Source organism: Ovis aries, chromosome 3, assembly GCF_016772045.2.
Source record: "Ovis aries strain OAR_USU_Benz2616 breed Rambouillet chromosome 3, ARS-UI_Ramb_v3.0, whole genome shotgun sequence".
Taxonomy (NCBI): Eukaryota; Metazoa; Chordata; class Mammalia; order Artiodactyla; family Bovidae; genus Ovis; species Ovis aries.
Window position 1 is genome coordinate 117,204,209 of NC_056056.1, and position 17,716 is coordinate 117,221,924.

General features: G+C 36.0%; 1 protein-coding gene across 1 annotated transcript in view; it reads left to right on the top strand.

The window, feature by feature from the left end:
- Positions 1-17,716, top strand: part of ACSS3 (acyl-CoA synthetase short chain family member 3) — a 173,753-nt gene that overhangs the window by 59,029 nt on the left and 97,008 nt on the right. The window contains exons 5-7 of the mRNA XM_015094557.4: positions 4,469-4,609; positions 13,747-13,827; positions 13,908-14,003. Coding sequence (XP_014950043.2) covers positions 4,469-4,609; positions 13,747-13,827; positions 13,908-14,003 — 318 coding nt within the window. The remainder of the gene's footprint in view (positions 1-4,468; positions 4,610-13,746; positions 13,828-13,907; positions 14,004-17,716) is intronic.

Genomic DNA, 17,716 nt, shown 5'->3' on the forward strand with positions numbered 1-17,716 from the left:
TAAACTCAGTTTACTGACTTTTAACCAATGAGATATATGCTGGTTTCTTTTGCTTTATAAATGCTGTGGATATGGATATGTTTCCAATCAGATTTTTCTCAAGCAAATACCACCTTTTACCTTTTTAATTATTAATATTTGCATACATCTCTGTTTAACATTCACATCTTAATACAATATTATGCATATTGTAGGCACTCAGATTATTATTATTTTAATTTCTGAGATATAATTTAATACATTAAGATAGATCATGAGTACATTTTGATGCATTTTCAATATCGCATGCACCTGTATAACTCCATCCAAATCAAGATAGAGAATTTTTCCATATTGGTTCCTTTTTCCAGTCAGCTATTCCCCATTCCTAGAGGCACATGCTTTCTGATTTGTACTGTCATAGATTTTTTGTTGTTGTTGCTTCATTCCCAAGCTTCAAATAGATGGAATCATACTATGCATAGACTTTTATGTCTCCCTTCTTTTGTTCAATATAATGTTCTTAAGATACACTTCTCGTGTGTCATGCATCAATAGTCCATTGTTTTTACTTTTGAGTAGTATTTCATAGCATGAACATATAAAAAATTGTTTTTCTATCCTTCTATTTATGGAAATTTGGGTTATTTCCACTTTGGAGCTATTATGACTAGAGCTGCTATGAGCATTCTTAATCAGGGCTGTGTGTGGATCATGCATTTCCATTTCTCTTAAGTAAATATCTAGAACTAGTATTGCTGATTCATATAGTAGATTGCTGGGGTCCAGCCCCAGTGGATCCAGGGAATTTGAAGCAGGGACGGAGTCAGCGTCTGGGAAAGGACTATTTAATTAGACATATAAAGAGAGATTAGGGAAGTATAGTAGGAAGATTGGTGGAGAAAAGAGGCTGAATAAGTTGGTTTACATGAAAAGTTAATAAAACCTTGAGACAAGAGGTTTGCACCATCTATGTAGGCCACCGGCGCCCACTTGAATAGTGGAGGGTGCCCCGCCTTGGGCTCCCTCTCGCGTGGGTCTTAGAAGCCAGGGCAAGTAAGTAGACATGGTGAGCTTCCACACTCCAGATGGGAATTCAGCCTGAAAAGGAGAGGGAGGGAGGGATAGAAAGAGAGAAAGAGAGAGTCGACATGGGGGGAGCCAGATTTCCAAGAAACCAGTTTGAGAAGCTGGTCGGAGAAACCAGCCCATCCTTTATTGTTCAGGAAAGCTTTTTATACTTTTGGTTGTACATAGAGATCAATGGATAATACAAAACTAGGCAGTGTCAACAGCCCTGACTCTTATCGAGAGCAGGCTTTCTCTCTGCATACCTAGCTGTATACACAAGTCTTAGGTGATTTACATCATCTGACCAGAAGGCCAATTAACATTTTACAGCCCTTTTCTGATAAGGGTAATAGTGTTGGTCTTCCCAAAGTCTGGTGCCACTCTCAGAAAGCACTAATAAAGTTATATTCTTACATAGCAAGGACACAACAATTTATAACAAAGAAGAGGAGTACAGTGATTTATAACAAAGAGAAAATTCATTAACTCAAAAGTCTAGTATTGCTAACATCAAAACTACTATATTCCTATTTCTGCATCCTGTTTACATTGATTAATATCCTCCCAGGTGCCTAAAAGATAAAGCGTATGGAGGCCTGGCGGTAAACATTAACTCAACAATGAAACCCTTCACCAAACTAATTCTTAGCTCTAAAAGGCTCTATATCTTTAAGATGTTTTAAGCTTTGTGCCTCTCATGGCTGGGGGGCTGTAAATAATCACAAGTTGTAAAAGTCGGTGGGGGAACCTGTCAGGCAAGTTAGAGAGCCATCAGAAGTATTTGATCTGAAACATTCCTTTCATATGCAGGATACCAGTTGGAGCTCTAAGTTAACTTTTTCCAGAGAAAGGTGGTCGGGGATAGCCCCCTGTAATGTCAGAATATTATAGTAAAGCAGACAGTAAACAGACAGATTTTGGTTTCGGGGTAGATGCTCAGGCAGAGGACCCCTTGAGATCTGACTCGCCTTGCCCATCAGGTCTCTCCGCATGACCTTGTCATGGGTGGGATCTCCCGTGCTGGCTCCCGGCAGTAGATGTATATTTGACTTTCCTAAGAACTTTGACACAATTTTACATAGTGGACATAATCATTTTACTATTCCAGGAGAAAATTATGAGAGTTCTAATTGCTCATTTTTTTTATCGTTTGATATTTTATCAAAATCTACTTTGATATATAACTATTTAATCTTGTACTTCCTGTTGTATGATGTAACTTTTCCCCATGTCTTTCTTTTTAACAGTAATGTGTTTGTATTTTTTTTTTTTTAAAAGCTCTCATAGATAAGATTTGGGGATCTTAAGTTTTTCATCCAGTCTGTTTCTGCCTTTTAAATAAAATATTAATATTAAATCCATGTACATTTGATTAAAAAAGATGATAGCCTTCTCTTTCCTCTTAATAGGTAGAGATCCACTGTCACTTTCCCCCCTCCCGTAACTAGTTCCCTTTCTCCCTCTCCTTATTTTTCCTGAGACCTTTCCTCTGTTTTGACTTTCTTTTATTTCAGTTGGATATCTCTTGTCCTTATTCTGACCTTCTGTTGAGGCAGTAATTAAGCCCAGTGGATTGGCTTTCCTTTGAGTTTAGAAAAGATACAAATTATGAGGCTCGGTGATGCATCTCATAACTAGGATTGCTTTTTTGCCAGAGGAGATAAAAACCTGGCTGCCACTCCTAAGCCTCAGGGAGGCTGTGATGGCTCAATTGGCAGGTCACATCAGTCACCTCTTGTGCTCCCCCAGGACTGCCTTTTAAGAGTGATAACAGCTAGGAGGGATATGTCTATAGAAGTGAATGCATGTATGAAAAGGCTAATGTTGGTTTTTTCCCCTGTCTTCCTTTCATTAGATCTTCTTTAAACATGCCTGCATTTCTTAGCCTGAAGAATAACCCTTCATTCAAATCCTCATTTTGTTTGAACTGCAGTTATTTTTGTGATTACTCAATTGACATTTTTTTATTACACAGTGTGATGATTTTTTATAGGTCTGTAACTGTGATGCCCTAGGCTTGATAATTTGAATTGAGCTGTGTTTATCTGATGCATAAAAACAAATGGAAATGGAAATATACAGTTTGATCACAGTTAATCATATTTATTTATCTAAATGGTGCCTCCAGGACACATCCACGGTAGGGCTGGAAAAATCAGTTGGGGGTAAAACTTCCCCTTCTTGAAGGTCAATTCAGATTATTGTCTATCAATGTGCTTATTCATGTAGGCATTATATTTGTGATACTATTAATATATTGAAGTATCAGTTTGTAATTGTATCCATTTAAATATATGACCATTTTTTTTTACAACCCCAATCAATAAATTAAGGCACCAGAGAAGCGGAAATGACCTGGCTTTTAAAAATCTGTCAGTGTCTCTGAATTTAGTTGAGGGATTACCTGGATGAAGTGTAATGTTACATATGCTCTCTAGGTGGTGAACTTAATTTCAGTGAGGACTGTGTAGTCTTGCCTTGTGCCTTTACTAACAGGTTCAGCAACTGTAAATTTCCTGTTTCGTTATCTTGAGATTAGTCAACATTTCAGAAAATAACTAGACATGTACTGGATCGTAACTCTAATTAAATAGCTATAACTCTCCGCTACAGTAATTTTTCCATAAGCCACTTTTTTCTTCTTCACTGGCTTGTTTCATTGGCACCTTTCAAAGACACCTGTCTAACTTAAGACGTGTCTGTCCAATTCATGTCTCTATTATCATAAGTTTACAACACAGAGCTTGGTTCTAGGAACACAGAAGAAAACACGCATTTCTACCATATTAGTGTCGTTGGTGGAGAAAATCTTGGGTAGCTTTGTATACATGTCACATACTCTCATTAATTTCAGAACTGATTTTTGTTCTTAAAAAAGTGAAAGTAGATTACCCCTCCTCCCCTCAAAGTGATTTAATATTCTCCTGTTTGGAAAAATGGCCACAATATTACCCTTAAAGGGCCCTTGTGTAAAGAGAAACTTTAGTAGGTTAGTTGAGATTTCATTGTGAAGACAGTAGTTCCAAAGTAGAAAGAAATAGATTATGATCAAGAGAAGTTAGTTTTTAAAGTTGATAGTGTATGTACAGTTGTATAAACATGAACCTCTGTTAATTAAGCTCTTACTGATGATGAAATCCTGCCTGCATCACATTTAATTTCTTAAATATATCTCTAGGTTTAAATAAAACATTTTCTGCAATAAGTTCAGTTGAGGTCAACATCAAACTGTTTAATTTCTTATGAACATTTATCCAAACTCATGACCCTGAGGTATTGAGTTATAGGTCTGCCATTTAGCTGTACAGGCCTAGATTTCAGGCAGACACTCAGACTAATTTAGATTTTGTTACTCTCCAGCGTTTTCCTGATGGAATCTCCTTTGTTCAGCGCATATTTCTGTGGTTTTGTTTTGTAGGATATGGTTCCCTTGGCTCCAGGTTGTTACCTTGATTGGGATGAGGAGCTCGCAAAAGCACAGTCGCATGACTGTGTTCCCGTTCTTTCTGAACATCCGCTGTATATCCTCTACACATCTGGAACGACGGGGTTGCCAAAGGTATGCTCTCTCTTGTTGCATTCTTCAGTCACTCAGTCGTGTCTGACCCTTTGTGACCCCATGGACTGCAGCACACCAGGTTTCTCTGTCCTTCACTGTCTCCCAGAGCTTGCTCAAACTCGTGTCCATTGAGTTGATGATGCCATCTAACCATCTCATCCTCTGTCGCCCTCTCCTCATCCTGCCCTCAGTCTTTCCCAGCATCAAGAACTTTTCCAGTGGGTCAGCTCTTCCCATCAGGTGGCCAAAATAGGCACTCTCTTAGGGATAGTTATAGTGACAGATTTTCTTGCATCAAGAATATTTGATTACTGATTGAAAATGTTTGCAGACTTTATCTTGAGGTTTAGGCTTAAGTATTTTATATCTTAAATACTGTGTCTAAATATATAGAACTATTCATTATATTTAATGCCAAATGCTTTGTCCTTATTTCATTAAAAATCTTCACAATATCAGCAATATTCAATTGCTTTAGTAAGGTATTAAAATTAATACATATTTGATTGAATATCAGTTGGCTTAATAAAATTTTATAAAATATATTTTAAGTGAAATATTTTTTAAACTGAGGTATAACTTTCATACAGTATGAAATTGATTTTTTATTTAGAGGAATTCAATTTATCATTATAAATGCAACTTGGAGAGCTGGCCTAGACAGTTTGAACAACAGTAATTTATCCAGAGTGTTGAGCTATTTGATTTGCAGCACTGAAGATAGTCAAGGATTTTTAAGTCTTTTTACTCTGAAAGGTGTTTTCACAAAGCAAAGTTAGCAATGTCAATATTCTTGAATGTGTCAGATACCATTACCACTTTTGCCTGGTATCTCCAAATAACACTGTTTCTTTATCTAACTTCATAAGGATTTGTGCAATCATCTTTCATCTTTATTAGGGAGTTCAATATTCATTAAATTACAGAATGTTAGTGGGCAAAGGGACTTTTAACAATCACTCAAATCCTATATGACATTGGCCTCTATTAATATTGGAACTCTGTAGCATCAGAATTCTGAACCATAACCTGTTAATATTCTCAAAATCGTGATTCTGTTAGCTTAGATTTAAGTAAAGGAAGATCAAGACTTAAAACATTTTATATGAAATTCACTTGCTTATGAAAAAGAAAACATTTGGTAGAAGGGTATATTCTCTCTGACTACAGATACAATGTTTTGTTACATTTTGGTCTACCGTCATGTTCCATATGTAGTTGGTACCCACACTTTTGTTGTGTGAATAAATAAATTAATGCATATACATAAAAATATTTGTGTCATTGTAGAATCAAAGCCCTGTGCTTTTTTGAGAACTCTGGTCATCTGAAAAATAAATTTTCTTATATTGCAGATTGGTCTGTTTAAGCAGTCCAAATGATTACTGGATGCAGTCTGTCCCTTCCACTTTTTGCAGTCAAGTATTATGTACCAGCCACAAAGAATCCAAATGAACATTTGGCTGTGAAATAGAAGGGACTAAGCAAGTTATAATCTAATATAAAAGTATCAACATGAGAGGAAACCACTGATCCTGAAAACATAGTAGAGCCTAACCAAAAAATTAAAAATCACTTTAGCTCCTTAAAAACCTGAAGGAATCATAAAAACTTTTGGTGCTACCTTGAGACTTTTAATCACTGAAATTCACTGTTGCCTGGACAGGGATCTATATGAGAGGGCAGAAGAAGAGTTTGCCATCAGTTTAAAACTGACTCAGCTAGTGTAGTGGAAATAAAATAAAAGTAATATATAGGGCATTCGATCTGAAAAGTGATGATTCCAAATAAAGAAGAAACCTAGATATCCCATGTTTTCTTTGCATCAAGAAGTACTTTGTGGAATTCTTAGATGCCCAAACTGATGATTGTTTGATGTTTCCATCATCCTCGTCTTTTGATTACATTAGTAGTACCATCCTGAAGATAAATCTATTTCTATAGATTGGAGAAAGCTTTAATTGTTTGAAGATTTCTAGTCACACTGAATTTAGTTCATGGATGTCCATTAGGTGCTAAAAGAGATAAAAATTAGTAAACCACAGTGCTTTCAGCATAGTGGGGTTGCAATATATAACAACACAGATAATGTAAGATAGACTATGATCTTTCCCTAAGAGGGAAAAACCCCACTTCAGTCTCTTGAAGAAAAGATGAGTTTGAATGGCATCTGAAGGATTAAATTCCATTAGTTCAACAAATATTACTGAGCACCCAAATACATATCTGACCATCTTTTTAGAGTTCTGTGCTGGATATAGGCACTGAACAAAGAGCTATGTAATAGGTGATGTGTTATGAGGAGAAATGAAACAGAATAAGGATGATGGAGAGTGAGAGTGTTGTTTTATCAGGGAGATGTCAGGGAAAGCACTCGGGGGTATGACATTTGAAGGATGAGTAGACATTTTCATCAGGTGACCTTGTGGGGAGGAGGGCATTCCAGGTTGATCGGGTCAATGTAAGTGAAGACAGGAGTGTGTAAGGTTCCAGGATGGCTGCTGCAGTTGGTGCAAAAAAAGGTAGAGAAATGGCCAGATTTATAGGCAGAGGATAATTGTTTAAAATTTACCCAAGAAGTTTAGGTTATATACTACCTGTAAGGAATGAAGAGCACTGATGTTTCTTTAAGAGAGACAAAAATATGAAGGAGGGTAACCCTTGCGCCATTGCACAATGGAAGCAAGGAGATTGGATTTCAAGCTGTGCTTAGTTTTGGACCATTTATTAGGGAGCAATCAAGGAAACTGAGTACGGGGGAAGAGTACAGGACTTTGAACCTGAGAACATGAGAAAGTGGTTTTGTTTATTTACTAAACTAGAAACAAAGGAGAATGGTTTGGGGCTGGGAAAACTGGGAGGTTTTGTGTATACTGAGTATGATGTCTCTTTGGGACATGAACATGGAAATGCCCAGCCAGTAGCTGGAAATGAAGGTCTGGGTCCAAGAGTACATCTAGATTTGGAGATAGACCCTGGAATATCATCAGCTGTAGAGGACTAGTATTTAATTCATGTGAGGAGTAGGCTTTACAGAGCAGGACATGCAGAATGGAAAGACAAAGTAGTCAATTTCAAGGCCTTTCAGAAATATTTCTCTTATCCCTTCAGTGGACTTTAGAATTTCAATTGCATTGAAAGTATATGTTGCCAACAAATACTTTTGCCACTTATTTTATTTTACTTTTGAAATATATGACTTTTCATTTACTTACCGTCATAACATTACATGCTCTCTAACAGTGTAGAATATATTTCATACACCTTTGAATCTACTATGGCACTAACCTTAGAACTGGGCCATAGCAGATCCAAAATATTTAATAGTATACTTTCCCAGTTAGCTCCAGATTCCTCTTATTTTTAAAATTGAAATATAGTTGATTTATAATATTGTGTTAATTTCAGGTGTACAGCAAAGTGATTCAATCATATATGATATATATATATTAAAATCAATTCATAATTTAATAACAATCACGTGAACCAACAATCCCATATATATATATAAATATATATTCTTTTAAAATATTATTTTCCATTATAGATTATTATAACATACTGAGTATCCTGATACCCCTTTATTCATAAGATTCTCATTTCATTTTTGGTAGGTATAATCAGGATTAATAGGATCTGAATTTTTAATATTGAGATTCCAGGAATAGAAATACAGGAAAGATGAGCATACATGAATTTATGAAACATTTAAATATAAATTTCATGTCATAATCTAGTTTGTTTTCTTGATCTTCATGAAGAAAAATAGTGTTGTGAACCCATAAAAATATTCTACTTAAAACTGCTCGTTTCCCATAGGTGCATATAAGACACACACAATTCAGTCTGTTCTTTGGCTAGAATTTGCAGATATATTTAGGGCATATTTGCATGTCTGCATCTGCCAACTCTGGATTTGTCAGATTGCTGTATGACAGGTTGATCTGCTAGCTGCTGCACATATTCTAGCATATTCGACAACTGAGCTGCTTTGCATACATTTCCGTATTGTTATGTGTGTTTATTCTGTTTGGTTTGGTTGACTATATTCCAGTTACTTCAAGGAACTACACAATAGAAGGATACCTCATCTGGATTGGGTTTCATTCTGGGAATGGGAGATTTAGTGATGGTGATATTTATCTTCTTTCAGCTTGCTGTCATAAGGTATGGTGATAACCAAAAAAATAAAAAGTGCCACGGAGCACAGGGGAAGGAATTAGAAAGGAAGACGTAAGGAAGGTGGGAGATAAGGCCTTTGTTCTGTTGTGAGTTTTCTATAACTTACATCAACTTTTATTCCTACGTGTTAGGTAACTTATTTATATTCTAGACCATAGAGAAAAATAAGAGAAAGTTAAATAAAAAAAACTGTGGAAAAAATTTTTTAATATGTAGTACAATTTTTGCAGCTTCCCTTGTGGCTCAGCTTGTCAAGAATCTGCCTACAATGCAGGAGACCTGGGTTTGATCCCTGGGTTGGGAAGATCCCCTGGAGAAGGGAAAAGCTACCCACTCCAGTATTCTGACCCGGAGAATTCCATGGACTACAGTCCATGGGTTGCAAAAGAGTCGGACATGACTGAGCGACTTTCACTTTCACAATTCTTGCAGCTAAAGGCTGAACTCGCTACACCTTTGCCCCTGATCTCACAGTTGCTCAGATCCATAAAAAATTATACTGCTGCTGACTCTATCACCCATAGAGGTGGCTTCAGAGTCATCAGAAAGCCTGCAGCAAGAGATTTTATGTTTGAAGAAATATACCAAATGGAGTCATTCCATTTCTACTAATATGACATTAAGTTCTGTAAATTTCAAGGATTTCTCTTGAACAAAGATAAAATTTTTTAAATTATAGTTTTCATATATTGGTTATTCATTGTTCGCTTTTTAAATCAGTTGACATAATGTATTAATTGTCTATTCGATGCTGAAGATACAAAGGCGTTCTACGGCACTGAGAGTGGAGGAGGAGAATGAGCAGTGGGTGGATGTTGTTAGTGCCCAGAGGCTCAGCGAAGTTTGCAGGACTTGGGCCGTGAAAAAGGAGGGAGAGGCTTTTAACACAAGCAGTGGGTTTGGATGGCTTCCAGAAGAGGTGGCACTTTCACTAGGTACTCCTGTGATGAAGTAGGAGATAACCAGGTGCAGAAAAGGGGTAAGGGCTCATTTTAGGAAGAGGGGATATCATCTGTAAAACTACCATAAGAGCAAGAATATTGTTGGTTGTTGGATTTTTTTAAGTAAGCAGAGCCATACCTCATACTTTTCAACTCATTGACTCCAATGGTCCCCATGGTGGTGGGTTTCTTTTTTTCAGGTAATATTTTTGCTTCCCTTTTTTTTCTTATTCTGTTTCTACTTAATTTGCCGGACTGAATGGAAATGTGTATATAAGCATGCATACATACACAGCATATGCCTGTGTGTGTGTATAGACATTACGCATATGTATTTACATAGGTATGTGTGAATGGGTATATATTATATGTGTGCATATTTGTGTGTTTGTCTTGTACAAGTCTTTATTACTTCCCTGATGGCTCAGCCGGTAAAGAGTCTGCCTGCAATGCAGGAGACACAGGAGATGAGGGTTCGATCCCTGGGTTGGGAATATCCTCTAGAGGAGGGCATGGGAACCCACTCCAGTATCCCTGCCTGGAAAATCGCATGGACGGAGGAGCCTGGTGAGCTACAGTCCACAGGGTGGTAAAGAGCCAGACACAACTGAGTGACTAAACTCATAGCCCAAGTTACTAGTGGGGCTTAACTTAGGAAGTATGTTTTGTTGATTACTCTATGTAGACTTCTCCTACCTGAATAGTTTGAGATTTGCCATTTAAATTTTTATAGATCTATTATAAAAAAATTTTTCGGATAAGACTCCTAAACTCTTAATCTTACCACATATCTCAATCTTCCTTCCTTTTTGTACTACAACTGATGTTGTTCCAACTGCATTCTTCTTAAATTGTAGCACCCAAACAGTACACACTTGATATAAACAAGTTTTCTGTTTTACAGTAATTGACCCATTTATGATATTTTGCGGCTTTCTCTGTTCAAAGGCAGCTCATTAAACTGGAAACCATGAAGAACCATCTGTGATGAACTGTTGTCTCATTCCTGGGGGATAAATAATTAGCTTTTAGTTTCCCTTGTGTGGATTGAATTTTTTTGAATATCTGTATACAGTAAAAGTGTTTTGTATTGTTTAAAGAACACCTTCACATTGTCTACTTTTGTACTGAGATAGAATTCATTTTGTGTCTTTATTTGGGGCACAGAGTTTTATTCCCACCTGAATGTCTTTGAGTTTTCCAGAAGAATTTAAGTATTGTGCTGATCCTACAAAAACCAAAGCAGTGTATTGGGAGGCTATAGGGCTTTTCTGAAAATACATTAGGTCATCTAATGTCTTTACTTTAAAGGAAGGTGGGATATAAGTGCATAAAGTAACAGATTCAAAAGAGTGAAATGCAGCATGCTTGTGTTGTAGGGGTAAGCATTGATGGTCACCAGTATTTTTACCTCATAGTCAAATAGACTTCAGAATGCCAGTTTTTGTTTCTGGTTAATTTTGCATACTGGAATATAATGATTTGCGTTTTTTTTTTTTTTTTGAGCACAGTTTATGTATTTTCAGAGGTTGAACAGAGTTTGTTTGTTGCATTTTAATTATCGTTACCTGGAAAATATGATTAGAAACAAAAATGCTTTATCATATTAATTTTAACCACATGTTAGTATTATAAGAAAGAAATGATCTTTTTAAAACTAATCTTTCAGTGTTTTTACTCTTTAATTTATGAAAGATCTACATGGAGAGTATGATATTATGCACTTTTTTCCTACACTGTACTAAATAATCGGAAAATTGAAAGCTGTCATCTGAATATGTTAGGGGCAAGACCAGATTTCATACTGAGAATCTAGATCAATGAATAGAGAAATGATGCCAGATGAAAATTTTATACTCATTATTAAAAAATTAAAAGTAAGTGGATATTAAAGATCAGTGATAAACAGACATGGCTTTTCTGTCTCTGTTAGCTCTTTTTTCATTGTTTTTAATGAGAATCTCTGATAACAACCTCTAATTTTTTGACATTTCTGTCTTTTGTGTGGGGAAAAATAAGAACCAGTAATTGCTAGAATTGAGGAAATAATTTTGCTAGTAAGATGTTAAATTATTGACTGTATAATTTTAAGTTTTTTCATGAAAATTTTCATTTTTAAGTCTTTTTTGGGGTCAAATACATTTAAGTAGCCACCATTATATAGACAAAGCAACACTGGTAAATAACCTTTAAAGAAGGGTTCACTTGAGAGGTAAGCGGAAATTTGGCAACTGGTCCTTTAAATTATCTTCCAAGGTTTACAAATGAATTGCTACTCATTTATGTTCTCCTTAGCCTTTCAGTCCTTTCTGTCACTTCCAGTTGATTACTCTTACTCTCTATCATTTAATATAAAAAAATTACCCTTTTGTAATGATATTTAGAACTGTTAATTAACAATGACCTCTAAATGCAGGGGCAACAGACAGGTGAAGAGAAATTCTAAAACATCTTAAGTGAAATCATGCCTGACATTAAATTTCACGGAATATTGATAGCATATTGTCTATGAAAAACCTCCTATTTTATCCTTTACCAAATGAAGAAAACTTTTTAACAAAGAGTGTTTGCAAGTTGATTCGTGTCAAATTCATCAAGATTTTGAACTGTAGGAAAAGATCTCAATAAGACAAAAAATTAGCAAAGTATATGGAAGACATGTACAGTATATACCGGTTGAAGACCTGCTCAGTTTACATGGGAAAATGCATGTGTGAAAATTATTGGCAGTAGCTTAGGATTTCTAATTCTCCCAAGATGATCAAAAGAGCCAGCTGCATGCTACCCATGTCATACAAGCTAGAAAGCATACCTGTCAAATGCCAGCAAAGCGCCCTGTGACATTTGCCAAGAGACCAGGTGTTGCTGCTGGTAGATAAAATGTATTCCACAGCTGGATACCTATGTTTTATCAGTGGTACCTGAGGAAAGCAGCAATTTTAGTAACAGACAGAAAGTCAACTTCTTCTTCATCCTCCTGATTCATGTATGTGTGTTATAGTTACAGAGCTGTGCCAAAATAGTTCAACCAGTAGCACGCTCATTAATTAGAGCCATGTGCCCTTTCAGGTAAAATAATTATTTTCTTCACAGAGTGATTATAGCTGCTCTACTAAGAGAAGTTTGAAAATACTTGTGAGTGAACTATAACATATTTCTTAGCAAGCATTCACTTTCTTGCTCTGCGTATTTACATCATTAAGTCATGGTGAGCCAATCATGATTAATGTTTATAATGAAGCAATAAATGAAATTAGTTAATAAATTTGCTGTCAGTTCTTATCTGTGATGACTCTTGCACTTAGTTTTCAAATATCAATCTTGTATTAACATTGAATACATTCACTCTCAAGAATATCTGCTCACAAACTGATTCATGAAAGCTATAGTGCTATACGGTAACAATCAAATCTGTCAGCCTTAGATTTAACTCATCAGGAGTTAGATCTAAAGAACTGCTCAGCTCTAATACTGTGATAGCATGGTCCTTCAGATTAGCATTTTAATAAGACTCCAGTTAGAATAGGACTGTTTCCTCTAGGCGTCGTATTATTATTTAATACTATTAAGGAATAAATATCCTTTTGGTGGTCTGTATCTTAGGCACACAGCTATCTTTGACCTTTCTGTGGACTTAATTTTGGAAGTTTTCATTTTTGTTCTGGAAATATGTGTTAAAATGCAGTGTTGATAATTGATGTTACCCCTGGAAATTTTTCTTTTGATTGCATGTGATTCTGTGAAATCAGATTTTCTTTAGAAAGTCCAGAATGGTCTCTGAGAATGAATTCTACAGATGGACTGGTATGAGCAAATTATTCTGTGTTTGTTATTGGAGGTGTCAAAGGAATGGTGATTCAGATACAATTATTCATACACGAAAGTCAAAGTTATTTATAGCTTTAGAATATGAAATACTTCAAACAGGAGCTTTTCTTAAGTGGATAGTATGAAGAAAGAGCATCTTTTAACACATTGTCTATTGATTTTAACTCCATCTCTTCTTTCCTTTAGGGTGTGGTGAGACCCACTGGAGGATACGCTGTAATGCTTAACTGGTCGATGTCTTCCATATATGGACTTAAACCTGGAGAGGTAATCATGGTTTTAAATTCATATTTTATGACATTTATCTGATTAAGATATATGCATTTTATTTTCTTCTTATTGTTTAGGTGTGGTGGGCAGCTTCTGACTTAGGCTGGGTTGTTGGACATTCCTATATCTGTTACGGACCTCTTCTACATGGAAATACTACGGTTTTATATGAGGTAATAAAATAAAATTCATACCACATACACATAGTGTTAATTTCACTGAAAGTTTCTGAGAAGTAGTCTAAGTAGGAACAAAAAAAATTGAATGGAGACAGGGAACATTTTTATGTCTTCTTCCAGTTCAAAAATATGATTTCATAAGACAGAGAAATACATAGAAAAAATACACAGCTATTTAAATTGTGTTGAACAAGGCCATAAAATTACATTCTGAAAAATATACACTAAAAACCTTTATGTCTATCCCTTTCTAGAAAATATCATTGGACTGATCCTGATTTAGAACCTTAGAAAACAGTCATCACAAAACAGAGATTCACCTTTTTGTGTTTTTAGAGAATTAATGGATTTCAACTGTATGGTTTCTTGATTTTAGCAGATATTTTTGGTGGTTTCTAATGATTGTTATATGTGTAAGGGAGAGGCTTCTAGACTGATCAGATTGAATCTTCATAGGTTTAAGATTCAGTTGCATGGATTAATGTTAACCAGGAATAATATTTTTGTGTGTATACTAGAAAATTATGCTCTTATGCCTATTCTATTTAATTTTAGTAAATGCCTTGTATAAATACTTAAAACACATGCCCATCAGATTTGTAGGATATCAGAAGTTGAGAGGAACAGTAAAATGATAGTTTGCTAAGTTCAGTTTCAGTTCAGTCGCTCAGTTGTGTCCGACTCTTTGCAACCCCATGAATCACAGCACGCCAGGCCTCCCTGTTCATCACCATCTCCTGGAGTTCACTCAGACTCATGTCCATCGAGTCCGTGATGACATCCAGCCATCTCATCCTCGGTCGTCCCCTTCTCCTCCTGCCCACAATCCCTCCAAGCATCAAAGTCTTTTCCAATGAGTCAACCTTGCATGAGGTGGCCAAAGTACTGGAGCCTCAGCTTTAGCATCATTTGCTAAATCAGTACACAAAATAATCTTGGACTTTCGGGATAAAACACACAAGATGGGAGAACATGGAAATCCTTTTATAATTATATTAAAAATATAATTGCAAAAATGAAGTCAGGGAAATTTGAGTTGGTTACAATTTATGTGGTTAAGTCCCTGTGAGTATAATTGTCTGTAGTTCAAACATCAGTGGTTGATAGGATGACTTTAAAAAATAGTCACCATATGCACTAGTATAATCTTATTTTCCCTTCTCACATTTGGAGATTTTTGTTCAGTTTAATGAGGAAGAGAAAAAAAATAATTAACTTACTAGAAAGCATTTGGATAAAAGGGAATGGAGTGAAATGTCATACAAGAAAGCGATGAAGGAATTGTGAATGGTTTAGTCTGATAATAGTAATATATTTAGTGCATATTTGCTAAGAATCTTTTGACATTTAAAGAGTTGCCACATAGTAATGTAGTAATGTGGAATTCCAGAGACCTAACTTTTGGACATAATCAGAGAAAATTTAACTGTTCATTAGTAGAAAATTTAACTGTTCACAAGTAGCAGCTTCTGAAGTAGAAGGCTCTCTTTCACTTAAAGTCTTTCAACATCAAGACAGGAATCTGAAGAAGAGAATTTTATATGTGAGTGTGGATAATATTATTAGATTATGTCAAAGTTCTTTAAAATCTTAACATTCTGCAAGTAATGATTCTGAAAAAATGAGAGACTGTTCTTAATCTTTGTGGCAATCTCCTAGTCCCAGCCAACATTTAAAAGCATGATTATTCCCGCATTTTCAGCTGACCGGTTTTCTGTATTAAAATGCTCAGAGATATTAAGGCAAACTTTGACACAAATATTACGCCATCTTGTACTACCCCTCACCTTTTATACTATGCCTCTGTCCTTTGTAGACTTAATATGCCCTGTGATATTTGTAATAATTAAAACATAAAATAATCTTGACAATTGTGTCCCATACGGAAGTCCTTGCAATAGAATAAGTGTTTTTATTAAAATAATAATTCCCTGGGAAGTAAACAAAATAAGCCTTAACACTAAATACTTATAATGAATTGTGGAATTGCTAATATAAAGGGACAAAGCCGAAGATGCCGTTATATTGATAAGTATTTATAAGTATTAGTTTGCCTTTAGGACTATAGCACATGTAATTTTTGTGCATTTACTATTCGCCTTTTTTATTTTTGAAGCTTATTTAAAACATAATTGTAACACCATTAAAAGGGCTCTGCTGTTTGTCTGTATCTTGAAATGATGAGCTCAAGGACAGTGTAGATGCTCTATCAGTATTTGTTGTACAAAAGGGTGATTTTCTTTTTTTAACCTTTTAAATCTTATCTGTGCACTCTGATTTCTTTCCTACAACTTATAAACATCCTCAATTCTCTCTTATCATAAAACAAAGCCTTTTAGACTTCTGCACATTTCTAGCTATCCCATCTTTATAGTCTTCTCCACTGACTCCTTGGAAAAAGTACCCTTCCCATATTGCCTGAACTTTATATTCTTCCAATTATTCTCCAACCCAGTGAAGTCCAGTTTTTCTCCACATCGTTTCATAAAGCTACTGTATCAGAGGTCAGTGGCGGCTCAGTAAGGGACAAAGTCAAGGATTTTCTTCAGTTTGATTTTACTTTTTCTCCCAGTGACATCAAGCCTGGTGACTGTGTTTGGTGATGGTAATTCTCTCTGTCCCCTTGAGTCCCCTATATCCTTTTGCTGTTGTTTAGGCTCTTCCTTTTGCCTTACATGACTTTCCCTCTGTCTTTCCTTGTCTGGTTGATTCCAGCTGTCTTGTAGACTCTGATTAGATGTAATCATCGCTTGGAAAATTTCCTCAAAGTCTTTGACTGCTCAGTTCCCCTTTCTGTGGTTCCATTGCCCCTGGAACATATGTCTGTTAGTTAGCTGACCACACTATTCTGAAATTATATCTTGTAAAGGGTGCGGGCCTCACAAGCCAGTCTCAGCGCAGTAGGCAGTACACACTAGACATGTAGTAAGTGCTTATGGAACTAATTGGATGCTACTTCTCTGTTCTCATTCTGCCTCTCTGACATCCCGTCTTCCATTTCCTCTCTTGGTTTCTTTACTTTGATCCTCAACCTTGGGTGGTGCTAGAGTCTTGTTCTTAGCCCCCTTTTCTCATTCTGCTTATATTTCCTGGATAATCTCCATGCAATTAGATTTGAGTATTACTAATTAAACCCAGGCTCCTAACTCCTCCTATCTATATCTAACCTTCCTGCTAAGCACCCGCTTATTATTAGGAATTTTCAGATGGCCCAGGCATCCCTTATGGTCAAGGTGCTGTGAAATGAACTCACAGTCTCCAAAGACATTTCCGCCAAAGACATTTCTTTCCGTATACTCTGCAGTGTTGTTAATGGTACCTGCTTTTACTCAGTCGGCTAAACTAAGAATCAAGAAGTGATTCTAACTTCATTCTCCTTACATATCATATTCTGTTGCTCACTACATTTTGTTGATTTATATATATATATATTTTGTTGTTGTTCATTTGCTCAGTCATGTCTGACTCTTTGCGACCCCATGGACTGCAGCATGCCAGGCTTCCCTGTCCTTCACTGTCTCCCGGAGTTTGCTTAAACTCATGTCCATTGAATCCATGATGTCATTCAACCATCTCATCTTCTGTCACCTTCTTCTCCCTCTGCCCTCAATCTTTCCTAGCATCAGTGTCTTTTCCAATGAGTTGGCTCCTCGCATCAGGTAGCCGAAGTATTGGAGCTTCAGTCTCAGTCCTTCCAATGAATATTC